The 27,063-nt window shown below is 32.9% G+C and overlaps 1 protein-coding gene and 1 pseudogene across 4 annotated transcripts in view; one reads left to right on the top strand and one right to left on the bottom strand.

Annotated features, from left to right (window-relative positions):
* Positions 1-1,954: 1,954 nt before the first annotated feature.
* Positions 1,955-27,063, bottom strand: part of Nbn (nibrin) — a 38,704-nt gene continuing 13,595 nt past the window's right edge. For all 4 annotated transcript variants that reach the window (XM_026382941.2, XM_026382943.2, XM_026382950.2 and 1 more), the window contains 11 exons: positions 26,568-26,685; positions 25,825-26,018; positions 20,035-20,132; positions 17,962-18,091; positions 15,380-15,655; positions 13,735-14,185; positions 10,704-10,772; positions 9,601-9,753; positions 8,690-8,803; positions 3,317-3,366; positions 1,955-2,134 (listed from right to left, as the gene is read on the bottom strand). In XM_026382941.2, the coding sequence (XP_026238726.2) occupies positions 2,104-2,134; positions 3,317-3,366; positions 8,690-8,803; positions 9,601-9,753; positions 10,704-10,772; positions 13,735-14,185; positions 15,380-15,655; positions 17,962-18,091; positions 20,035-20,132; positions 25,825-26,018; positions 26,568-26,685 (1,684 nt within the window). In that variant the 3' untranslated portion in view covers positions 1,955-2,103. The remainder of the gene's footprint in view (positions 2,135-3,316; positions 3,367-8,689; positions 8,804-9,600; positions 9,754-10,703; positions 10,773-13,734; positions 14,186-15,379; positions 15,656-17,961; positions 18,092-20,034; positions 20,133-25,824; positions 26,019-26,567; positions 26,686-27,063) is intronic.
* Positions 6,673-6,852, top strand: LOC113180281 (U2 spliceosomal RNA; annotated as a pseudogene).

Genomic DNA, 27,063 nt, shown 5'->3' with positions numbered 1-27,063 from the left:
GGAGGTATTGTTGAACTTGGAACTCCATTGAGGCCTCAGAGGTAACAATTACTTACATAGGTCTGTTCAAAAATTTTCCTGGAATTTTAAATGAAGACCCTGACTAGAACCTGCTCCAAGTCTAACCATTTTAAACTTCTAACTCCTTATGATCTTTTCCTGACTAAGATAGTGATTAGTTTCTTCAGTTAGTATTCAGTGTAGAAATGTCTGTGCCTTCCATTTCCTCATACAGCTTATGTAAAATTAGCACACCTATTTTGAAATTCCTGTTTGGAAAGTGTCAACAACTCCCCCACTTTCTATGGAATAAAATCCACACCTCTTATCCTGATGTTTAAATTCTCTCAACTTGCTAAGAAAGCTGACGCTTCCTTTTAAAGAAGTGCTGTTCCCCTAGTTTGGGAGGCTAGCCTGGATAGTGCCAGATCAAGAAGCAATTCAATTCTACAGTTCAAAGCAGTAAAATACCTTCCAACACATTTACGTACCAGCTATCATCATCTTTAAAGGGAAGTGGTCTGATTCAATACTTTTATTCTTATAAATTTTGAGTCATCTGTTTGACAAAAAAAGGCAAAAGCATTCAAAAAGGAAGTTATACAGAGCCTTGAGAAGACATTATCCAGGTCCCAATTTGCTTCAGTCTCTTAAGGAATTTGGGTCATGATCCTAATTCAGATAATCAGATGTAGATTTCCAGTGTGACCAACCACAAAGCCTTAGCTAAAGAATCAGGAAGAAGTCTGGGGGGAAATATAATCCTGAATAGTAAGTAAGCTGTGCCCTGAGAAGAGGGTGTGCCACTGGCATGAAGCCTGCTGGGGAATGGTAATTGTCAGATTGTGGCCAAAGACAGGTCACTTCCTCCCTGCCATTGGGAAGCTAAACTGATCCTTAGCACCTAAATCCTTAGGGTAGAATTGGGGCTGGTCACAGTTCCCATTCATCTAATGAAGAAAAGTGGTGCATTATCCCTCTCCTTCTTTCTCCTAAAACACATAAAAGAGTTAGAAAAAAGGAGTTCCCAACAAAGCCAGGGGGAAAATTACAAACCCCAGTTAAGCAAGTCTGTGACTCAAGTTGTTCAGGTCAGAACCATATTCTAAAGATGGAACAGTGCAAAACAGTGGGAAACACGTCCATCCACTTAAAAAACTTATAAAAGAGTCTTAACAACAGACCATCAGTTCCAAATACAGACCCTTAATTATTAATCTTTGAGTTCTTTCAGTGTTGTAGAGGGCAGTGCTTTGCATGTTTAATAATGCTTCCTAAACAAAGAATTTGAAAGTACAATGAAAGGTGAGAATAAAACAAAGACCTATGATGTTTATAAACTATCTCCTTTAAAAAAGAGTATATTCTCAGGGGAGGTCAAAGGGTATCATGGACAAACACTTAAATGTGGTGACTTCTTTTGACTGCATATGAACACTGAATCTTTCATAAGATCTCGCTACTATATGTACTAACTTATGCTATAGTTTCACATCTTATACTCTTAACCTAAAAAAAGGTAATATTAATAGGATGGCAAAACTTGCATGAACCAGGAGGCCTTCAGTCAGTATAAAAGAAAAAATTATAAAATTACATTGATATGCTTAAGATCTTCAAATACATTAGGTGAAGAGCAAGGTGCAACACTGTGTAATGCTATCATCTGTATAGGAATGAACAAAAATGACCATCATAGGAATTTGAACAGAAATTAAAAATCTGGAAAGACTCACAAGAAATGAGTATCATGGATTTTTTCTGTAATAGCTAGATGGATAGTAAAAGAGACACTGTCCTTTACCCTTATGTACTTTTAAGATTTTGGACTATGTTTATATTAACCATTGAATAAAAAGTAAACATTTTAAAAATAGAAAAAAAATTATCATGAGAATGAAATGACAAAAGCATGAAAACAGAACAAACTATATTCATTACCATACACAACAAATGGAGTTTTGGGCACTTTATTTAATAAATTTAGGATATGGAGTACTTGGGACTTAAATCTCTGCTATACACCATTGAGACATCCCTGTTAGCATGAAGTAAATACTTGTTAGGAAATCTGTTTCCACAGCTTCCTTTTAAAGTTCTCAATTATCTTCTCCTTTTTACATTAGGATTGTATCTGCAAAACAAGAAATGGTGTTCATTTAGATAAGTGATCCCATTTCTTTTGCCTTTAAAGTTAAAGGGATTTCCAACTACAGCCACACTTTGACAAATTAGATGAAAATGGTAATTTTTGTCCTCCGAATCAGAAAACAAACACATTTTTATTTGTTTTGTTCTCTTAATATTGCTTTGATGAATATTTAGTAAAAGACAATTATCACCAATAACAAAAAATTGTGTAAAGCATTACAATAATTAAAGAAATATTAAAAATCTAGTATAGCATCAAAATAGGTCCCACATCTGCCTTTCCTCAAATTAAAGTGCAACATTCACACAAAAGAGCATAATTAACCTAAATATAATTACTTTTTTTTTTTTTAACAAAGTTTTCTCCTGTAGCCATGAAGTAAATACACCTGGGAAACCAGATAGTCTCATTTGATTACTTATGAAAAATCAGTATTATTTGTCAACATTTTTATCAGCCATTTATAATGTGAAATGTGAAATTAGAGAATCATAAAATTGGCTGCAAAATACTTAAAAATATAGTATTTAAGTAAGTTTGGGAAAATGTTATTCTCTGTTAGCCAGCAGGTACTATCTATATAGTATTTTATTAGTTTTTGAGAGGCAATTATTATAAGGTTTGTTGGGCCTCCACAAATGGTGAAAATGTGTTAAATCAGATTATATTATAATCACCCATTTTACCTCTCCTAAAGCCTCTCACAAAAACTTGCTTTGAAATCTTAATCCAGCCTATGGCCATACCACCCTGAACTCCAATGATCTCCTCTGAAATCCTAATCCAGTCTTTGTTTTTATTTATGTGCCCATTAAAACTAAACATGTGGTTTGGCATTTACTTCTAAATTCAAACCCATTCATTCATAATTCCTCTCAGAGCTTAAGCAAGTCACAAATTCACCCAGTAGAAACTTCATTTTGCCTAAATGCCCCATACAATTTTTTTCTATATCTTATTATACAACTTAATCAACCCCAAACCTTGATGGTATATCCAGTAAACATAATTAAGAGGTGAAAATAATAAAAAGAAATATATATGTAAAATAATATTCTTTAGGTGAGGGACTAAGAAGAAACAGATTTTTAATCTCTGTGAGCAAAACTAATTTTTTATTCACATCTCTCAAAGGTATATAAGAAAGGTGAATCAATAATTTACCTAAAGAGATCATCAGCCAGAGAGTCTTCTTTAGCTTGTTGTTTTTGTACCTGTCAAAGTTAACAGAATTTCAAACATTTGCTTAGTAGTGAACTTAATGAATTATTATATTTACAGGTTTTTAAATTTTTTTTTAGTTATACATGGACACAATATCTTTATTTTGTTTATTTATTTTTATGTGGTGCTGAGAATCAATCCCAGTGCCTCACATGTGCCAGGCAAGAGCTATGCCACTGAGCCACAACCCCAGCCCTGTTAACAGGTTTTGGTAAGCTGTCTTTATGATTTCCACATCTGAGATATTATAAATCTTGCCTCTTCAACATCTCTCCCATTCAACAGTTTCTATTTTCACTTCATGCTAAGATTATTATTGCAAAATTGCTAATTAAACAACTTTCTCCAGCCAACTGCTCTGAAAGGCAACCAACATAGATTGCTAGCTTGCTGAACTTTTAAATGTTCATTCCAGCAGAATTCTTTTACTAAATGAAAATTCAGTGCTCTGGATTGGAAGTGGAGAATATTTTGCTAAGTGAAATAAGCCAATCCCAAAGAACCAAAGGCTGAATGTTTTCTCTGATATGCAGATGGTAATTCACAATAAAGGGCAGTGGAATTTTGGACTAGACAGAGAGGAGTGAAGGGAGGGGAGGGGGCATGGGGATAGGGAATGACAGTAGAATGAATCAGATATTATTATCCTATGGGCCTGTATGGTTACATGACCTGTGTAACATTATGTACAACCAGACAAATGAGAAGTTATACTCCACTTATGTATGAAGTGTTAAAAGACATTCTACTGTCATGTATAACTAATTATAACAAATTTAAAAAATATTTTTAAAAAGGGTGGTGGTGGCTGGTGATGTGGCTCAGTGGTATTCCTGTGTTCAATCCCTACCTAATCCTATGAGAAGGGAAAAAAATAGTAGTGGGGCAAACTTAGGTAAGTAAGATACAATATGATATTTATGTATATATGAAGTAGACACACAGCAGAAGAAAACTTGCTTTACAGAGTAAATCCTCCCCAGGTGCTTTCACTCTAGCAAAAAAAGAAAATCAATGATATAAATGCTAGAACACAGAAGCACCTCTAATTCCTAATGAAATTCTCCCAATTCCTCCCCCATCCCCAAACCAACCAACCAAACAAAACAACTGCAGTAATGAATTGAGTACAATCCTACACCACATACTAAAAAAAATACAGCTGTGTAAAGAACCAAAAGATTTTAATGCACCTCATTACCAGTGCTGTCCCAACCTATTAAAAAGGGGTATAGAACTGGCCACATCTGAAAATTCTTGCCAAGGTACCAAATTTGGGGAAAAGGTAGCCTGAGAAGGGAAAACATTGCTGGCAGTCTGTTAGAAAGGGTCTACTGTCACAGGAGGTGAAGAAGTAGAACAGATAATGATCAAAGGCATAAGTTCCAGGATTCTTGATAAGTGAGATGACCAACCTAAAACGCTTGGTTATTTTCTTTTGGGACAGAATGCACTCCCAATACAGGCTATTTAATTCAAATCTCGGAAGAGAGCTAGCCTAGCTTTTCAATAAAAGCAGCACACAACTCCGGTTGAGTCCTTCCTTTTTCTGACTCAATGTTTCCAGGTAACAGAAGCTATGTGGGACATGCAATGTGCTTTTGATTATTTCACTGATAGGCACCAGGGCAATTCTGTTGGCTAAGGGTATGCTAGGAGGGTTATGAATAATTTTGATTACACTCAATTTTTGCCTTACCCACTGGCTTTAGAATGTAATACCCAAATAAAACTGTACAAGATGCTTTGCTTAGCAAAGAGAATGTCTGTTTAAAACATTTCATTTTGAACAACTAAAGATGAAAGAAAATAATAAAGCTACTTCATACAATAAAGAGAACCAAAAAAAAAAAAAGAGAGAGATATGAGAACAGAAAATGCAAAAGATAGTTTAAAAAGTTTTTTTCTCAGCAAAAGAAACAATAAGAGAGGTAAATAGGGAGCCTACATCCTGGGAACAAATCTTTACTCCTCACACTTCAGATAGAGCCCTAATATCCAGAGTATACAAAGAACTCAAAAAATTAGACACTAAGATAACAAATAACCCAATCAACAAATGGGCCAAGGACCTGAACAGACACTTCTCAGAGGAGGACATACAATCAATCAACAAGTACATGAAAAAATGCTCACCATCTCTAGCAGTCAGAGAAATGCAAATCAAAACCACCCTAAGATACCATCTCACTCCAGTAAGATTGGCAGCCATTTGGAAGTCAAACAACAACAAGTGCTGGTGAGGATGTGGGGAAAAGGGTACACTTGTTCATTGTTGGTGGGACTGCAAATTGGTGTAGCCAATTTGGAAAGCAGTATGGAGATTTCTTGGAAAGCTGGGAATGGAACCACCAATTGACCCAGCTATTCCCCTTCTCGGTCTATTCCCTAAAGACCTAAAAAGAGCATGCTACAGGGACACTGCTACATCGATGTTCATAGCAGCACAATTCACAATAGCAAGACTGTGGAACCAACCTAGATGCCCTTCAATAGATGAATGGATAAAAAAAAAATGTGGCATTTATACACAATGGAGTATTACTCTGCATTAAAAAATGACAAAATCATAGAATTTGGAGGGAAATGGATGGCATTAGAGCAGATTATGCTAAGTGAAGCCAGCCAATCCCTAAAAAACAAATGCCAAATGTCTTCTTTGATATAAGGAGAGTAACTAAGAACAGAGTAGGGACAAAGAGCATGAGAAGAAGATTAACATTAAACAGGGATGAGAGGTGGGAGGGAAAGGGAGAGAGAAGGGAAATTGCATGGAAATGGAAGGAGACCCTCAGGGTTATACAAAATTACATACAAGAGGAAGTGAGGGGAAAGGGAAAAATAATACAAGGGGGAGAAATGAATTACAGTAGAGGGGGTAGAGAGAGAAGAGGGGAGGGGAGGGGAGGGGAGGGAAGTGGGGATAGTAGAGGATAGGAAAGGCAGCAGAATACAACAGACACTAGTATGGCAATATGTAAATCAATGGAAGTGTAACTGATGTGATTCTGCAATCTGTATACGGGGTAAAAATGGGAGTTCATAACCCACTTGAATCAAAGTGTGAAATATGATATATCAAAAACTATGTAATGTTTTGAACAACCAACAATAAAAATAAATAAAGAAATAAAGAATGCACAGCTATAAAATAATAAAGCTAATTATTATTTCAAAAAAGAAGAGTGGATATGACTTCCATTCTTTAATTTTTGATAATAAATCTTGTGAGTGACCTTCCTAATATCTTTCTTTTATGAGAAACCTTCCTAACCCTTATATAAAACAACTTCAGTATTTCTTGGCCGTTGTCTAAAATGAATGTAATATCTGTTCTGGTTAGTCGAATATGTGATATGTCTTCTATTGGAGGACATCATATTAAATGGATTTTTGAAAATAGGAGATGGAAAAGGAGATATCTCTGTCACATAGTGACCTGGTACTGCAATACTTCCAGGGATGGTACAGCCCTCTTCCACAAAAAAAAAAAAAAAAAAAAGCCCTGATTTTAAAAATGTGTTTTTAAAAATGAATCACTAAAGGTACACTATGCCCACAATAAAGCAAGAAAAGGAACCCTGACAAGTTAACAAGTACTAGAGTCAGCTTTTGCCCTCATCAACCATGAAAAATTTGATCTCATTTGATATCTGCATGGGGTGTGAGTGATATGAAAGATAACCTAAGGGACTTTACAGATCCCAATACTATAGGGAGAAAGAGAAATAATAGGAGATGGTAAAAAACTTGCCTATTTTGACTTTGGCACTTGGTGAAAGAAAGAATGAAAATCTCACTTAAAGTATATTTTTTTAATATCACATTTATTTATTTAGTTTTAACCCATGGCCTCGTGCATGCTAGATGCGCACTCTACCGCTGAGCCACAACCCCAACCCTCACTTGAAGTTTATAATGACAAGTTGGCTGTCATTTGTTCTACTGTAAATATATACAAACACTTGAGTGACCTAAAACAATCACAAGAAGAGATTTTAACTTAAAAGTTAGGACTAGGGATGTAGCTTAGCATAGAGTGCTTGCCTAGCACACAGGATATCCTGAGTTTGATCCCCAGCACTCCAAAAAAAAAAGTGTGTGTGTGTGTGTGGGGGGGGGGGGCCCGCAGGTCTGGCAGACATAAGCATTATCTTAGTCCTAAATCTGAATTTAGGATTCAGAAAATCCTACAGATTACATTTTGAGGAAAATGATCTGTTCATATACAAAGATCACAAATGATATACTCAGAAATAAAATACCCTATGAGCAAAAAAACAGATCAACAAACACTTTGGTATCATTAGGCAAACACTTCAGCAGGGAATAAGATTTAGAAAAGAAAGAAACATAATTCTAATAATGAAAAAATGAAATAGACTGAATTTAAAACTCAATGAATGGGTGCAATACTAACCAGAGCTAAAGACAAAAATAGTAAACTGGAAGAAAATCTGAATAAATTATCAAAATATTATCCAGAGAAACAAACAAAAAGACAGTGAGAAAATTTAACTTATTTCAAATTAAAGTTCTAGAAAGAGATATGGATAAAGGAAAGGGTAATGTTCAAGAAAATAATGAGAAAATTGCAGAACTGTTTTTTTTTTGTTGTTGTTTTTTTTTTTTTTTTTTAATATTTATTTTATTTTTCTAGTTCTCGGCGGACACAACATCTTTGTTGGTATGTGGTGCTGAGGATTGAACCCGGGCCGCACGCATGCCAGGCGAGCGCGCTACCGCTTGAGCCACATCCCCAGCCCCAGAAAATTGCAGAACTGTTGAAACACAATTTCTAGATATAAAAAGGACATTTCATTTATATATTACATCATTGATATATTATATATAATTTTCCATATGAATATATGGCCAACCTTTTAATTATTATTCTTTAGTTTCCTTTAAGATTTTTGTGACTTAGGTCTTTTATCCCCCTTTACATTATATTTTCATCTGTTTAAGTCCTACTTTTTTTAAGCAATAAAAATAAATCTAGAGGCTGGAGTTGTAGCTCTGTGGTAGAGGGCTTGCATAGCACATGTGAGGCACTGGGTTCAATCCTTAGCACCACATAAAAATAAATAAAGGCATTGTTTCCATATACAACTAAAAATATTATATAAAAATAAATACACAATTCCCTTAAGGAAATGTCACAGATTAATATTAATACCCTGTATTCTAGAAATACATTTTTGAATGACCTTAGGTCACTTAAGTTTGGTTTTAAGAAGAATCTGCTCTAAGAAAACCACAAAGGACTTGAAATGCAAGTCAAAAAGTTTTGAGGCCTTATTTTGTACAAACCTCCATTTCCTGCTTAAGCCACTCTTCTAATTCTGTATTCTTTCGAGCATGGTGAGCTATCAGATCTGATCCTCCAATGATGTGTGGAAGCTTTCCTGCTCCAGGAAATATGACCTGTTAATAACAGCAGTGAGGTTAAACATGTTAGTAAATTAAGATGACCATGAAAAAAAAAAGATTAAAAAGCAAAGATTACACAACTTTCAAAGATGTTTAGATCCTACAAATGAGACAAAGGAAACTGTTACTGGACTCTGCTTTTACCTGTTTTTTTTTCTCTAGTTATTACCATATCAAGATTTAGACATGCCACTGGAATTTATGTATTTAAAAGTTTTAGTTTGTAGTTTTTATTTACAAATGGCCTTAGGTTATCATCTAGCAATTGAAGCAACCAAAGTGAACCAACACACTATAATTTAAAGCACTGTATTTTGTTTCAAAGATTTCAAGGTTTACACCCTTTCTAACACTGATTAAAATTTTAAGTCTTTTCAAAACTTTTCAGTTTATAGTTCCTTATCAGGGCATTTTGGAGATGGAAACAATTTATACTTTCAGTTGACATTTTAGTTGTTGAAAAACAAAGGGGTAAAAAAAAAATCCTATGTAAACTTCATATCAAGTACACTGATATTATTGTACTTTAGGAAATAAGTAATAAATCCTTAGTATTTATGGGACATGCCAGGTAAATAGCAACCTAAAAAGAATTCAGTCTTGATAAAATATTTGTCATTTTAGGTGTTCTATATATTAATTATTAATTTAGTCCTTCTTATTTTTTTTTAAAGTGGGAGAAACCAGCATCATTTTTCAACATACTGTTTTTATTACTATTTAATGCCACTGGTATTTCTAAAAACATTTCAAACATTGCCCTCTTGTGACACAGTTAAAGAAACACCTACCTTTTTGAATTTCTTGAAATTCTTTATTTGACCATAATCATAATTTACACATGGATCTCTGTAAGTGGAATTATTAACCACCAATGATCTAAATTCAGTCAGTAACACCTTTCTTGGAAGCATCTCACTATTGTCCTGAAGGTCATCACTGTTCTTAAATGGGGTTAAAATGGATAAATTAGAAGAAATAAGAAGGAAAAAGAAAATTATTTGTTATTTGGGTATATACAGAAAAAAGTTAAAATACTTGAAAAACAAAACAGTAAGAGGGGTTTATTTCTTGTACCTGAATTTTGTATTTGAAATCAAAACATCTATTTCAAAACCAGAAAATGATTCTATAACTTTGAAAACATTCCATATGTTCTCATCTATAAACTGTTGAAGTCTCAATAGTTTGTTATTTTTTATATCTCAAAAAAATTAATCATTAATTCTGAATATAATACCTTATTAAATGAGGTGTTTTTTAATTCTAGGTCAATAGTTACTAAATCTGAAGATTTTTCCTGTTATCATTCAATTGTTCAGTGGTCAGCATTGTTAGAGCTGCTGAAGGCTAACCATCTTAATTCTTTTAATTGCTGAACTATATAATTCATATGAAAGTTGCCACCATGTCTAAGATAGTCACAAACAGGAAGAAAAGAAAAATGGGAAAAGCCAGAAGAAAAGGATCATCTGATAGTGACAGAATATAAGAAGGACCTCAATTAAATAAAAATGCCCTAATTTTTTTGGAATTTATAAATATTATATTTATAAATCTGTTATTGAACTTGATATAACAACAACCCCTCTAGAAAAGCATTAACCTTATCTTACAAACAAAGAACCTGAAGTTCATAAATGTGAAAATGGCTTGTGCAATGTCACTTATCTTTGCAGTAGAGAAGAGAATTACACCCAGGCTTTTCTTTGCACTACACTATATCATGATTATAGTATGATTTATCCATTTCCATAGGAGGCACAATCATGAAATAGTCCAGAATTTAAAATTCAAAGCAATATTTAATCCTAAGAATATAACTAATAAGATGCTGATACTTGTAAGTCAAATTTTCATGAAAATTACATCAAATACAAAAGAATTTCCTTACCGATACCTCTTCTTTAGTTGACCACAGTGATTCTTTGAGCTCACATTTGTTCCCCATTATGTTTTCTTGCTAAAAATTAAAATAAAAAATAGTGTTCACAGAAGTTATTTTCTAAAAACTTTGAGATATTCATACTGACCCAGCCATATGACCTTCAAGTATATTTCCTAAATTATGAGATAAAAATAAAAATAAATGTAAGGATATTTTAGTATGAATATTGAAACAAAGAACTGGAAGGTATCAAAATTCATATAAATTATGTACGTTGAGAATAGTCAACAATAGGAACATAATATAAATTAATAAAACTGCATTAACAGTTGATTCAAACTATACAAATACCAACATATTTTATAGTTGTCTGTGGATGGTAGGATAACCAACAAATCATTTGTCCTATTTTCCTTTTATTGATGAGCTTTCATAAATTCAAATTAATTCTTAAAATGATAAAAAAGAAAAAATTATAAATAACTTCCCATTGAGTAAGGTTGGTTAATGGCATTAATGTTAATTTCCTGGTGTGATACTATACTGTAGTTGGTTAAGCTGTCCAAATAATTAGGGAAAATGGGATGAGGTTATATGGGATCTCTTTACATCATTAATTAAAACTACAAATGAATTAGCAATTAAATAAAGAGTTTTTAAAAATAACTGACACCAAAAGCAAAAACAGTTTTGTACCTAGATTTTTATTAAAATAAATTTAGTGCTGGAATGTGATGATTTAACTTTTAATATGTCCTAAAGTGTGTTATAATCAAATATCTATTTGTTCTCCAAAGTTCTTGTACTATATTTTTCATTTAGAATGTCATGAATTTTGAAACAGTAAAATAAAAGAAATTATGTTGTAGAATCATAAGCAAAATAGAATAATCATGTTACCTGATATTATATATCATATAAACCTTACATAGTAAATGAAAGTTCTTTTCTGGTCCAGAAGACTATTTAGTGGTTCCCATGTCAAGAGTGCATAGTGCTTTGTTCTTTTCTTTCTCTGGCTGTGCTCTAATGACTAATGCCTGGGGTGGGTAACAATAGCTCTGGGACAATGTGCAGTCAATAGTGAAACATCCATTAGTGGTCAGACAGGATGGAGCAAGGAATTCTGTGATTAACTAAAACCACAATCATTTCCACACAGACCTGTGTGCAGTGTGATCCGGGGACCAATTTGGCACAAAATTTAAGGAAAAGGAAATTTAAGGAAAAGGAAAACAAGTCCCCCTCTCCCTCCCTCGCCAAAAAAAAAAAAAAAAGACTAAAAAAAGAAAATGTCAAAGAAAATCAGAAATAAACACAGGAGGAAAGGTTCTGTAAGGAAAAGTAGTTTACCAAGATGTGGTCAAAATAATATAAATAGGATCTTTCTTAAGACTAAATGTTTATAATATTAAGCAACCTCATTAAGTAGATGAGTTCCTGAATTGTAGAAGGTTGTGACGCTTGTTTTCTTTGCCCATTATATATTTTTAACAGTGACCAGGATGTCTGAAGTATGATTAAGAGGGAAGGGGAAGAACGCTGCTCTTGTGGGACAGGACTGGTAATTTCAACAGTGGATTGTTATAAAGCAAGGCTGAGCCTCAATTCTTGTCTCTCCCACATCGACCCATCTACATTTCTACTTTTCTACCATGTTATGACACGGGACTAAGCTCTTACCAGATATAGTTATTCAACCTTGGACATCTAGCCTCTGAAACTATAAGCTAAATAAGCTTCTTTCATTTATAAATTACTCATTCAAGAATTCTACTATAGTCAGGGAAAATGAACTAAAACACCCAGAAGGTAAACTTGATGTCTGGAAAGTAGAATGTCAGAGCCAAAAAGACAAACAGCTAGGAAAGGAGTTTGATTATCTACTTCTAGGCTTCTTATATAAGTAAAACAAACACAAACAACCTTCCCCTCCCCCCAAAATAACCCTATCTTATTTAAGCCACTAATTTTAGAATTTTAAAAAATATCAAAAGAAATCTCAATTAATGGGGCTGGTGTTGTGGCTCAGTGGTAGAGTGCTTGCCTAGTTCACATGAGGACCTGGGTTCCATCCTCAGCATTACATAAAGATAGATAGAATAAAGGTATTATGTCCATCTACAACTTGGAAAAAAAAAGAATTAAAAAAATAATTCTCAGGGTTTTAGCTCAGTGGTAGAGTGATTGCTTAGCATGTGTGAAGCACTGGATTTGATTCTCAGCACTGCATATAAATAAATAAATAAATAAATGTCCATCAACAACTAAAAAAAAAAAAAATTCTCAATTAACACAAGAAGGAAATTTTTTTTCTGGGCCGGAAGTCAGATGTACTGAATCAGGATCTGTAAGATTTTTGGTCTGGGAATCATATTTTTAAAAAGCTTACTAGGTGACTCTAATGCACTTAGTCCACAAAAGGACATTTAGAATTCACATTTTTGTTTCATCAGTTCTGTGTTCTGATCTAATGAGTTAATCAGTACAGATAGTTGGTCAACTTACTGATACACGAAATAGAAAATAATATGAAGAGCTTTCTTAGCTAAAGTAAGATAAATTACCAACATTCATGAAAACTAGAAAAGCATATTAAAGAACAAAATTTATAACAAAACATCCTAGTGATGTCATACATGTTTTCATCTAAAAAATTTACTTAGTAGATAAAGTGCTCTGTTCTACTAACTTTCTTCTACTTTCTGTGCCGTTTATTCTTTTAAAACATCCACTAACTTACCAGCATGGCTGAAAATCTTTTATAACAGTATAGCCTAATTTGGAAGTCTACCAAAACAATCATGTATAATAGTTTTATTTGTTTTTATTTATTTTATCCTGATGCATAGCCACTGTATTTTTACACTTATCTTACTGAACAGCAAATTCTTCACTTCATACTGGGTGTTCAAAACATTAATTTCTTTTTCAAGTAGACACAATAGCTACTCATACTGTTAATATAAAATCTAGAGTATTTTTTAATATTCTAAGTTACTATTGGCAATAGCTTTCATTTAAAATTGTTACTTACAGATATTTTGCTGCTTTCTGGTATTGTTTCATTATTAAAATTGTTATTTGTTTCTATATCCATCCTTAACTTCTTTCTTATATTGAACTCTTCCTCTTGTTTTTCAACTTTTACTTCACTTTCTAACTCTGGTTTCATGCTCTTGAATAACTGTTTTGATATTTCATCTTCTACGGCCAAATCATCAATTTCTTTTCTTTTTTTAATTGATCTAAGGTTTTCTGTAGAAAGAGATTTATCAGAAGAATTTTTCACACTGGATTCTAAATCTTCATCATCTGTAAATAAGTTATTTGATTTTTTGTCCACAAGCTCATTCTGAGATAGATTTTCTGCCTTATTTTTCCATAGTGAGAGTGTAGCAGGTTGTGTTTGTTCTAAAAGAGAACAAGACATTTCTATTCTTGCTGATTTGGATGAACACATTTCTTGATTTTCTTCATCTCTTTCCCTTAGATTAAAAAAAAAGAGAGAGAGAGAGAACAAAACCAAAAGATTAACACAGCTACATAATTTTTTAAATTTGACATTATTCACCACTCACTCCATTTAATTCACAATGTAATCCTGATTTTATTAACAATAGCACTAGAAATCAACAAATAAGCATTTGAAAATAGTACCAAATTCACATACATTCTATTTTGATAGGAATTACAGGCCCTATAAATTATCCACCCTAAAGCAATGGAGAATTCTATCTTCTTTGCTGAAGTAGAATCAGATGTTATATCAAAGTTAAAGAAAAGGGAGATAAATACACAAAGGACCTACTGCCAGGAGATCACAGCTTAATTTATAATGTAGGGAACTTGTGGGCAGGGAAAAATTAAATTGGGTATATAATCCTATGAGTTAATGGGAGGTGTATTCAAAATAATAAACAAGAGTGGCTAAATCTAGAACATGGCATAAACTGTATACTGCATATACTATGTGAATCTATCACAGAGTATTCTATACAATACTGTATTACTCACTCAATAAATACTGAAAACTTTGTGCATGCAAATTGTATTGAAGTCCACAGAAGACACAGACTTGAGTATCTACTATCTAGAAGCTTAATGAATTTATAGTGTATTAAAGAGTTAAAGGTGATGTACTATTAACAGTAATGTAAGGATACTGGGCACACAGATTATTCAAGAGGTTTTTGTAGTAACTTAGGTGATCAGAGTTTGAAGGAGGGAGCTGACAACACAAACAGATGGCAAGGGAAGGACTGATAAGCCACTGAAAATAAGGATCAACAATATTCATTTGGGAAGACAGAGGAGAAATACCAAAGATTATATAATAAGGTAAAATTTGATTTACCTTGTGAGAGAGATTATCAAGGGAAAAAAAAGCAAAGAAGGTGATTTTGGAATGTAGGTGTGAGTAAACTCTTCTTCAAAAGAAGTGCAGCAAACAAAACAGCAGATAAGCTAAGGTACAGAAGAAGAAGGATGAAGAAGAATCTGTCTAATGGTCTTAATAAAGGAGGAAATTAGGGCACTTCTCAGAGTGAAGGAGCTGGGGGCCAGAGTTTTCCAAAGGAGCACACTAGAGCATAACAAGACTCAAATACTCTACTACAGTAATATAAAAAATGCTAATTTTTTTCACAGGCACAAGAAAAAAATTGTTATTGAAAATATACCTTTTTTTGGCACATGGTTGAAAGTAGTTTTTGATGGAGTTTGTCTGCTGCTGTTGAGAAGACCGATCTCTACTTTTATTTACACTTAGGAATTTGGTTGGTGAAAGCTGATAGTTTGGGACTTTTGTCCTAACCAAAGTATTTAATACTATATTGTTATTATTGGAGCTTGTTTTGGAAGGTTCCTGTACAGTGAATGTTTCTTGTGAAAGCATTCTGACTTCTTGTTCCATCTTGGAGATACTTATTTCTTTTGGCCTTTCATTCAAAAACATACTGTAGAAAAACAAAAGAACAGAAGGTAAAGTTCACAGCAACTTTTATGTAGAAACAAAGATCTTTAAATAGTTCTACTGTAATATAACTTTATAAGATTATATTTAGATAATAATTTGGGCAATATATTATCCCAAGAAAATAGCTCCTCTGTCATCTAAGTGCCTTGAAAAAGGTTGGTATCTTACTCTTCTTCATCCTCTATAATACATATGTAGAGGCATGTTCTACCAAAACGACTTTCAAGTAAACAAGGAATATCAACCTAGTATCCTATTATAAATGAAACTAGTTGATAATACCAGGTGATTTTTATTTTGTTGAGAAATTTTTTTTAGTATTTTTATGTAAAAGTACCTTCATAAAAACTGGAAAATTATAATAAACTCCTATTATTATAGTGTCACATATAATAGGGTATTTAGATCACTTTAGATGAACTGATATGATTCTATCCAACCTTTAAAAAGTTAAATCTGGACACAATATAAAACATGAGGGTAGTAAAAACTAAAATAAATATGATCTAATATAATGATATCATTAAGTACATTAATATAAATACTTCAATATGGAATATTTGAAATACACCATTGTAAATGAAAAATAGTATAGAATACAAAATAGCTAATCCCATCCATTAAAAAACAAAACCAAACCTACAATCCCTCTTCAAATAACCACTGACATGGACAAATATTAATAACTTCATGGACAAATATTAACTATACAGATAGTTAGCAGACCCTATCAAGTATCTAAAAAATTAAAAATAATATTTAACTATACAAAATCGTAATACAAGACAGATATACACATGGTACCATCCCCATCTTTTTAGGGGATACATTTCAAGACATTTCTATAAATGCATGAAACCAATGGTAGTACCAAACTATATAAACATTTTTCCTATACATATACAACTAAGATAATTTACTTTATAAATTAGATAAAGAGACTAAAAACTAGTAATATAATTTATGACAGCAGACTATGATAAAAGTTACACAAATAGAGTGTCTCTCAAAATACTGTACTGTACTCAGCTTTCTTGTGATGTGAGATGAATAATGTTCATGTGATGAGATGAAGTAAAAGATGAATAATGTAGGCATTGTGACGAAGAGTGAGGATACTATGTAAGGATTACTTAAACAGAAGTACTGCAATACCAAGACAGTTTGATAACCATTATGATTACCAGTGACCAACAAACAGATGGGTAACATATTGAGTGTGAATTTCCTAAACAAAGGGATGATTCACATCCTGGGTAGAATGGTAAAAGATTTCATCATGCTATTCAGATACAAGTACAATTTAAAACTTGCGAATTATTTATTTCAGGAGTTTTCCATTTAATACATTTGGACCACAGTTTACCACAAGTAACTAAAACTGCAGCAAGTGAAACTGCAGATAAGTGGAGACTACCAAGTTTCAAACTTATTTCACCAGTCACAAATGAAGTACTATAATTCTTTTAGTTTTCCATGTATGTTTGTAAGGTATGAAACAAATTATCCTATGACAGGAATTAACAAATTACAGCCCATAGGCCAAATCAGGTCTGTTATTTCTTTTTCTGAATGAAGTTTTATTGGAACACAGTCACATTCAATTATATGCTGGCTGTCTCTAACTTCTTTCATGCTACAATGGCAGAGTTAAGCAGGAGGAAATGATTAACATTAAACAGAGACATGAGGTGGGAGGGAAAGGGAGAGAAAAGGGAAATTGCATGGAAATGGAAGGAGACCCTCATTGTTATACAAAATTACATATAAGAGGTTGTGAGGGGTGGGAAAATAAACAAGGAGAGAAATGAATTACAGTAGATGGGGTAGAGAGAGAAGATGGGAGGGGAGGGGAGGGGGGATAGTAGAGGATAGGAAAGGTAGCAGAATACAACAGTTACTAATATGGCATTATGTAAAAATGTGGATGTGTAACCAATGTGATTCTGCAATTTGTATTTGGGGTAAAAATGGGAGTTCATAACTCACTTGAATCTAATGTATGAAATATGATATGTCAGGAGCTTTGTAATGTTTTGAACAACCAATAAAAATAAATAAATAAATAGCTATAATAGAAATCAGTGGCCCACACTGCCATATTTACTGCTGATCCTTTACAGAAAATTTGTTGATTCCTGTCCTAAGGTATGATTTTTCCTGGCATCTCATACTCCCAGACTTTAACTCCTAAGAGATGACTTGCTAAAGACACTGACTTGACTTCTTGAATATTCTATTAACTTATTCATAAAATAGCAATAATTTTTAACAAAGAAGCTTTACCATGTATCTGCTTGCTCTGATTCTGTGTCAGCTACATATGCTGTAGTATTCACTGAAGCCACTGGAATTAGTTTTTTATTGACTGACAAACCTTGTGAAAGGCTGGGTCCCGGAGTCGTTGTCTTTAATCCTATAAATCATAAAAGTGGAAAGAAAAATATCACAATTATTAGACAGGAGATGGACATTTGATCATTTAAAATTGTTAAAACTGTGCCATGCTGAGAGGATTAATTAGGTAATATTGCACCTGATTGTTTCTAGTCAGTGCTCCCAATCATCTCACACTATCATTTCTCCAAACTTCAAACATGAAAACACAAGCCCTTTGTACTGCAGTGTAATAATGTCTTAACAGCTTTGACCTGAGTCAATTTGAATTAATTACTTGCTATATGACCACTGGCTAATTTCTTAAACTCTCTGTACATTAGTTCCCTCATCTATAAAATGCATATGATATTCTCTTTCTTCACAGGATTATTTTGCAAATTAAACTGTAGCAATGTATGTAAAATGCTAACTTTGGTATCTGCACCTCAAAAGACAGCAGTTATTATTACTACTAATAATTATTAATGACCTACACATCTAATTAATTCCTGGTCATTAGGTCCTAAATGGTTCACATCTTCCAAAATGTAGCTTAACACATTCCTTATCCATTTAAATTAAAATTGTCAAGCACTCAGGAGGTACATGGCCCAACTGCATAGGTGCCATTGGATGGACTACAGTGTAAATGATACTCCTACCCCCAGGTAGCAAATAATGATATGATACTGTTCTCTAACTTGTCTATTAGCCAAAGACCAATAACTGTTCATGAAATAAATATAGAAAGAAACCAGAAAGCAAATAAATGTGCACAAGAATACAGACTGAATGCTTTGGTAGCTAGGCAAAGAAGAGGCAGTGATTAGAGAGAAAAAATGAAAATATTTCTAAGGTAAAAAAAGCAAGAAAACAATAGAGGAATAATCTTTATAATGGCAGTATCAATTTATTTATAAAAAAGAGATAAAAGGTAGAGGAATATACACTCATCCTTAATTATCCACAGATGATTGGCTCTAGCACTCTCCACTCACCCCCACCCATGTATACTAAAATCCAAAATACTCAAGTCTTATATAAAATGGTATAGTACTGCATAAAACCTATACACAACTTCCTGTATACTATAAATTAACTCCTGAGGGCTGTGACTATGGCTCAGTGGCAGAGCGCTCGCTTAGCACGTGTGAAGTGCTAGGTTCAATCCTCAGTACCACATAAAAAAAAATCAATAAAATATTGATTTTAAAGTATTGTGTCCAACTACAACTAAAAAAAATATTTTAAAAAGTATGTACATGTTCAGTATAGATAAAATAGATACAATATTTTTGTTTCCCAAATATTTTTGACTGAAGAATTTTTGTTAGAATTCTCAAATGTACAACCTGGGTAAACAGAGGGCTGAATATAATAAAGGAATAACAATGATCATCTCTGAGTACCTCCACAATAGCCACAATAGCTTTCTACTGATAACCTCACTTCTATTTTGGACCCCTGTAATCCATTTTCCACACCAGAGTGATCTGTTCCTTCTACGAGGGATTCTATGCCAGATTCACACATAGTTGCCTTTTCTCATCAATCAGGATGCATGAAGCTCAAATGTCACATCTTCAATGAGATCTTCTCTGACTACCTCTCTAAAACCTGTTTCCAGTCACTATCACATCACCTTGTTTTGCCTTCCTCTTTGTACATGGCCCTATCTGAAATCATGTGTGTGTTTTTCTGCTTGTTCACTATTTGAATCTTGACCTTTAGAGTAGAAAGTTCACAGGAATAATGCTGTTCTTTACTTTATTCACAACTAGAATCTTCAACATCTTAGAACAGTGATTAATACATGGCAGAAATACTTATTGAATGAATAAACAAATGAATACACTGTTGAGTTTTAAAGGAAAGTGAATACAGTCATACCTGGCAGGTGTAATTCTAAAGTGCATATAATCTATCATCAATGTACATAATAATGTTGCTAAGAAATCAATAAGATAATGCTTTACTTACCTGTATTGGGTTGGCCCCGAGGATCACAGTAATTTTCTGTAGTCATGAAAATAACTGCCAATCCAATTTCTGCTTCAGGAATAGGTCTAAGACCTAGCCTATTAGAAAAAAAAAATAGTTTAAGCATAACAATATATTAAAACAACTTTTACTGAAATGGTGTCAAACTGAATCAACTTTTTTATCCTCCCAAAGACATATCAGAATTTTATGGTATGAACAGAATTTTATGGTATGAAAATACATAGGGCACTAGCTTACTCACTGGGAAACATTACTAGGGCAGGTCCATCACCTGTTAGTAACTCAGTTAATTTTGCTTGTAAAATAAGGAGCTAGAGGAAAGAATACATATCTTAATAGTTCTAAAATTCAATAATTTTCAGAATAAAAAGAGTAATACGCAGATGAAATGACAACATGAACTTTTAAAAACAAATTTATGATTACTATGATTCTAAGATAAAACTTAATAGAGAAGAAGAGAAGGAGGGAGAGAAGCACAAATAACTATGTATAAGTTTAATAAGTTAAGTCATTTTATCAAATTTACATATATTAAGGTATCTTAATAAAGGAATCTTCTGACAAATTTATTTTCTTTTGTTCTGTAATATGAATGACTGATTTTATAAAACAAGGAATATTCAATAAAATTTTTAAAAAATATTTCTTTTTAGTTGTAGGTGGACACAATACCTTTATTTTATTTCTTTATATGTGGAGCTAAGGATTGAACCCAGAACCTTTCACATGCTAGGCGAGCACTCTAACGGCTGAGCCATAACCCAGCCCTATTCAATAAAATTTAAAAATTTTTAAAATTTAAAAATTTTTAAAACTATACCTAAAATTTTAACAAAAAGCTACATGTCTTTTAAAAAGCTAATGTCTTTTAATACTCATTGTAAAGACATTTTATATGGCTGTATTAGTTTAAAATACGTAACATGTTTTTTTGTGTGTACTGATTCAATTATATGTGTAATCATATAATTATATGTGTAATCATAACAATACTACACTAAAAAAAACAAGATTTTAAAAAGCATCATAGCCTGGCTGGGCATGGTGGTGCACTCCTGTAATCCAGTGGCTTGGAAGGCTGAGGCAGGAGGATTCAAAGCCAGCCTCAGCAACGACAAGGTGCTAAGCAACTCAGTGAGACCTTGTTTCTAGATAAAATTCAAAATAGAGCTGGGGATATGGCTCAGAAGTTGAATGCCCCTGAGTTCAATCCCCAGCAACCCTTCCCCACAAAAAAGCACCATAGCCTGGAGCAGTGGCACACAACTGTAGTATTAGAAACATAGGAGGCTAAGGCAGGAGGATACCAAGTTGAAAGCTACCCAAAGCAACTTAGCAAGAGTCTGTTTCAAAACAAAAATAAAAAGGACTAGGGATGTAGCTCAGTGGTAAAGGTAAAGGTTCCCTGGGTTCAATCCTCTGTACCAAAAATAAATAAATGAATAAATTAAAAAATTTCAAATCAAAATATCAAAATACTAGTAAAAAACATATAGATATCTTTTTGATCTATGAATAGATGTTATGTACAAAATAAAAAGAGTGCTGACTATAAAAAGATATTAATTTTTACTATATTAAAATTAGATGTCTTTTCTTTTTCATCCCACTGCAAAAGGTAAGTTATAAAGTGGTAACAGATTTTGCAATGCACATAAGTGAAAAAAAGAAATATAACATCAAGAAAATAGAAAAACTTGCTATAAATCAAAAAGCACAAATATATAATTACTGTATAGTACAGTAATTGGTATCTATGTACATTTATCCCTGAGAAATAAATATTTGTTCACATGGAAACCTGTATATGTTAATTGAAGTTTTATTGTAACAATAACTATGCACAGGGCAAACTTCTTTCAATGGTGAATGATTCAATGGAATACTACTCAGCAATAAACAAGTATTAACTATTGATACAACTTAGGTGAATCTGAGGATTTTTGCTGAGTGAAAAAAAGCCAATCCCAAAAGATTACATGCTCTTGGTTTTCATTTAAATACATTTTATTTAAAAGACATTTTATTTATTTAAAAGTGTTATACAAGGCCCTGGGTTGGATCCTCAGCACCACATAAAAATAAATAAATACAATAAAGATATTGTGTCCAACTACAATTAAAAAATAAATATTAAAAGAAAAAAAAAAGCAAAGTGTTAGAAACAAGCCAGGCACAGTGGTGCATGCCTATAATTCTAGAGCCTTGGGAGGCCAAGGAAGGAGGATTGCAAGTTCAAAGCCAGTCTCAGTAAAAGTGAAGCACTAAGCAATTCAGACTCTGTTTCTAAATAATATATAAAAAATAGGACTGGGGATGTGGGTCAGCAGTCGAGTGCCCAAGTTAATCCCTGGTAAACCCCCGCCCTGCCTTCGGAAAAAAAAAAATGTTAGAAACAAAATAAATAAGTGGTGGGCAGGGTTTCAGGATGAGGAATGAATAGTGGGAAAGGAGATTTGGAGGTGGATATAGTCATAAAAAGACAACATGAGAGATCTTGTGGTGATGGAACTATTTTGTATGCTGACCCTGGTGATGAATATAGACATACATGTGATAAAATTATATAACTAAATATACACACACCAATGACTAAAACTGAGGAAAATAAAAATAGGAAAATATAAACCTAGGTATAAAGAATATTGGGTAAATTTGTAGTAAAAAGAACACAGGGCTGGGAGTATAGGTCAATGGTAGAGTGTTTGCCTAGCATTTTCAAAGCCCGAAACTTCACATTCTGCACAAGAGACATAAACAGGTATTTCACAAAGGAAGAAAAACAAATGTTCTATAAATGTGTGAAGAATTAAGTATCATTGGTGATCAGAAAAACACAAATCAAAACCACAGTAAGCAATGATTATAAATCCATTCACCTGGTAAAAATGAAAACATGACAATACCAAGTATTGAGGTACTGGGGTGTGGATTAGAACAAGATATATTCCATGCTTATATAATTATGTTAAAATAAATTGAACTGTCCTGCATAACTAAAAAAAACTATTTAAAAAGCCATAATAAAACTATACATTAAAAAAAGATGATATGCATCTAGAAGGATCTCTTCTATGTATCTCTTCTATTGTGGGTAGGAATGTAAAATGAAAAACAAAGTTCAGCATTCATATAATCCTGCAATTCTAGTCCTAGAAATGTGCATGTGCACATTGTATGTACACATAACACAGACATTTTTTTGGTACTAAGGATTGAACTCAGGGATGCTTAACCACTGAGTCATATCCTCAGCTCTTTTTTATTTTGAGACAGGGTCTTGCAAAGTTGCAGTGCCCTGATAGGTTGCTGAGGCTGATCTCAAACTTGTGATCCTTCTACCTCTGCCTCTAGAGTCACTAGGATTACAGACAGGAATGGGCCACCGTATCTGTTGGCTAGAAATATTTTTTAAAATTTTATTCATTTGTTCTAATCAGTTATACATGAAAGTAGAATGCTCTTCAATTCATTGTACACAAATGCAGCACAATTTTTCATTTCTCTGGTTGTGCACAAAGTAGGGTCATACCATTCGTGAAGTAATACGTGAACCTAGGGTACCTAAGGTTGCCCATCTCATTCCACCATCTTTCCTATTCCCATACCCCCTTCCCTTTGCCCAATCAAAAGGTCCTTCACTTATTCCACGCCCCTCCCCCCACATTATAAGATTAGCATCCACCTATCAGAAAACTAGAAATATTTCTAAAAGGAAATCTTGGGTCTATGGTAATGGCTAAGTGGCAGAGTGCTTGTCTAGCATGTGTAAAATTCCTAGACAAGCACTCTGCCACTTAGCCATTACCATAGACCCAAGATTTCCTTTTAGAAATATTTCTAGTTCCTGACAGGAATTTTACATTCCTGGGTTTGACCCTCAGTTCTATGTAAAAAAATAAACTAATAAAATAAAATTAAAAAAAAAAAAAGAATCTGTACCAGTACCAATAGGGAAGGTACAAAAAATGATAACAGTGTTTAAAATTTTTAAATCTGGAAACAAGGTTTCAAAACCAGATAACAAATCTGGGGGCTGAATAAATGAACTAATATATGCACAAAGTGAAACATATTCTACAATGGAAACAAATAATTTACAACATGTATCACAATACTTACAACATAACATTGAAAAGAGAGAAAAAAGAACCAAAGATTACATGTAGCACAATAACCATTTTATAAAGTTAAATACAAGAGACACATACAAATCCATATTAGGAATACATTTAAAAAAACTATAAAACTACACAAAAGCAAGCAGGTAAATTGAGTGTGGTGGTATATGCCTGTAATCCTAGTAATTTAGGATGTTAAGGCAGGAGGATTGCAAGTCTGAAGGCAGCTTAACAATTTAGCAAGACTTTCTCAAAATAAAAAAAAAACTAAAAAGTGCCCCTAGGCCAGAACCCTAATAACATGCACACATACACCCACTCCCCAAAAGTACAAGCAGATAAATGAAGATCCCAGGATTCAGAATGATCAAAGATCTAGCATGTATTATAGGTGGCACATTTTAAAATATTTATTATAGTATTAAAAGTAACTAATTACATAATTATTAAATCAAAAGATTTTATACTGTGTGTGATTTGATGATGACAATGTATCATTTATAATTCATCCAATTTTGTGCAAGCCTAGGAAATAGATGAGGGAAGGAGATGATTTTAAAAAAAATAACTAAAGTAGTTACAGGCAGAGTTCCCAAATTTCATCTAAGGTTCTGGAAAAATACAGTACATTTTTGTTGTAGTAGTAGATTGGTGTAACTTTGTTACAAAATCTACTTTTACAGTAGTTAATACATCTTCAATAAGTAAAATACTTACAGGACAGATGACTAAATTTTAACTTTTTATTTAGAAAAAAAGCCAATTCCCATAATCAGAAGGACTTCTGGGAAAGGAAACATGGGTCTTTTGGAGAAAGCTGGCTGTGGACTTTTCATTTTGGGACTCAACTACTTTTTGCTGGTGAAAAGAAATTTAATCAACAGATTGCCAAGTCTGGTATTTCTATTAGTTTTTGGCTTCAACAATGCTAATATTATGATTAATAAAGAGTTTAAGGAAGTCAGGTGTGGTAGTGTACACCTGTAATTCCACATCATTGGAAGGCTGAGGCCAGCATATCAAAAATCTAAGGCTAGCCTGGGCAACTTAGTGAGATCCTATCTCAAAATAAAAAATAAACAGGGTTGGAGATGTGGCCGAATAGTGGAGTTAGGTTCAGTTCTCAATACCACAAAAGAAAAAAAAGTGTATGGAAACAAACACTTGATTGTAGCTCTTTTATATTCTCCTTCCCCACTATAAACACCATTCTAAGGTATGTGACATTTTCCACGTACATAAGAACTCATATAAGATGGATAGAAATTTTATATGCATTTTAATTGGTAATAAACATCAAGGGGCAAATACATTTCAGCTCCAATTTCAGAAAAAAAATCACTTTCTGAATGTTCACTTTGTAACATATTCTACAGAAAAACTTAATATTACTTTATTAATTTAAAGAGAAGTTTCTACAAATTCTATAGTAAAAAAGGCAGACAATCTTGAGATCAAGTTGTTATGTACACAGATATTCTATTTCTAGCATATCAAGTCACAATCAGTTCTCGTGTAAATTACAGGTTACATCCTTTATAATAATTCTTCTCTCTGTTAAAATGAAGTACAACAAGGAAAATTACATATAAAATCTCCTCCCCGCATTTTTTCTCTTAACTAATGAAGAATAATTCTGTACCTTTGGAGCATATCCATAATTGAATGGACCCATTTTTTCTGAGAATCAGGAATTAAGATCTGTGTATTCGTTATTCCGATATCGACAACACAAATTCCAGGAGCTGAAAAGAAACTATCTTCTTCTTCATTTTCTTCTGTTATCAACCTAGCTTCTCCACCTCCAAAAATGACTGCTGAACTTAATTTCTTATGCTAAAAATGAAAAGAAACATTTAAAAAAGTGATGTAACATTCGTATTTCATTTTTTTTAGTACATTCTTAACATGTAAGAATTTGATTGGAGATGTGAAGTAGAATTTGTTCTACTTGCTGAATAGGCAACTTGAGGTTCCACTTTGGGAAAATCCTTGGTTCAGCAGGTGTCTCTGCAGCCCTCTTAATAATTCCCTTGCCTGCACTTCATCACATTTACCACACAGTCTAACTTACCTGCATAATTCTCTACAACACAAATTCTTGGAATCTCCATTTTGGTACACAGAAGACATTCCATAGATGTTTACCAACTGAACAAGTTAAGATATAAGTTTTCTGTCCTCTCCAGTTTATTTATATAAGCTTAACTGATAATAAGAAATACTATAATCATACACAGGATTACCTGGTAGGTTCTGGTGCCTGGGCAGTTTTTTATTGTACTTCACAAAGCTACACAAAGCTCCCAAATGAAATGCTATTAATAACTATCATGAAAAGTATTAATGAGCCCTATTCTGTATGTTTTCTTTGGGAAACGTTACCTGTTTGGCATTTAGAAATATAAATGTTTTCCCTTTGAAGATTTGTTTTCTCTCCTGTCGTTCTGATAGATCAATATTTTTACTTCCAATAGTTGGTTCATCAATAGGTGGGTAAAAACTGTAAAAATAATTAAAGAATACTTTATATACCACTCTGTATGTTTACTATTAAATTAGTAAATGATGTGACTATTTGATAGTAGAAAGACTCAATTTCATTAATACTATCTTAGTATTTAATAAGACAATTAAGAGTTCTATCTGGCACAAAATGACAAAACTCATCTAAATCCCTTTTTAAAAAATATGGTGAAAGGTGCCACATATTATAGCAGAATTGTCTTTATTTTCTCAAAATAAAAATAATCCAAGGTAGATAATCATAACAAGATATAAATTAAATATATATGATCCAAACAGATTACATGAATTACAAAAGGTTGAAAGTTTTGTGGCAGATCTCCTCCTATCCAATTTCTACAAGGAAAACAAAGAA

This window comes from Urocitellus parryii, chromosome 7 (genome assembly GCF_045843805.1).
Source record: "Urocitellus parryii isolate mUroPar1 chromosome 7, mUroPar1.hap1, whole genome shotgun sequence".
NCBI classification, from domain to species: domain Eukaryota; kingdom Metazoa; phylum Chordata; class Mammalia; order Rodentia; family Sciuridae; genus Urocitellus; species Urocitellus parryii.
Note: the sequence above shows the minus strand (reverse complement) of the source record. Positions and strands in the feature narration are given on the sequence as shown.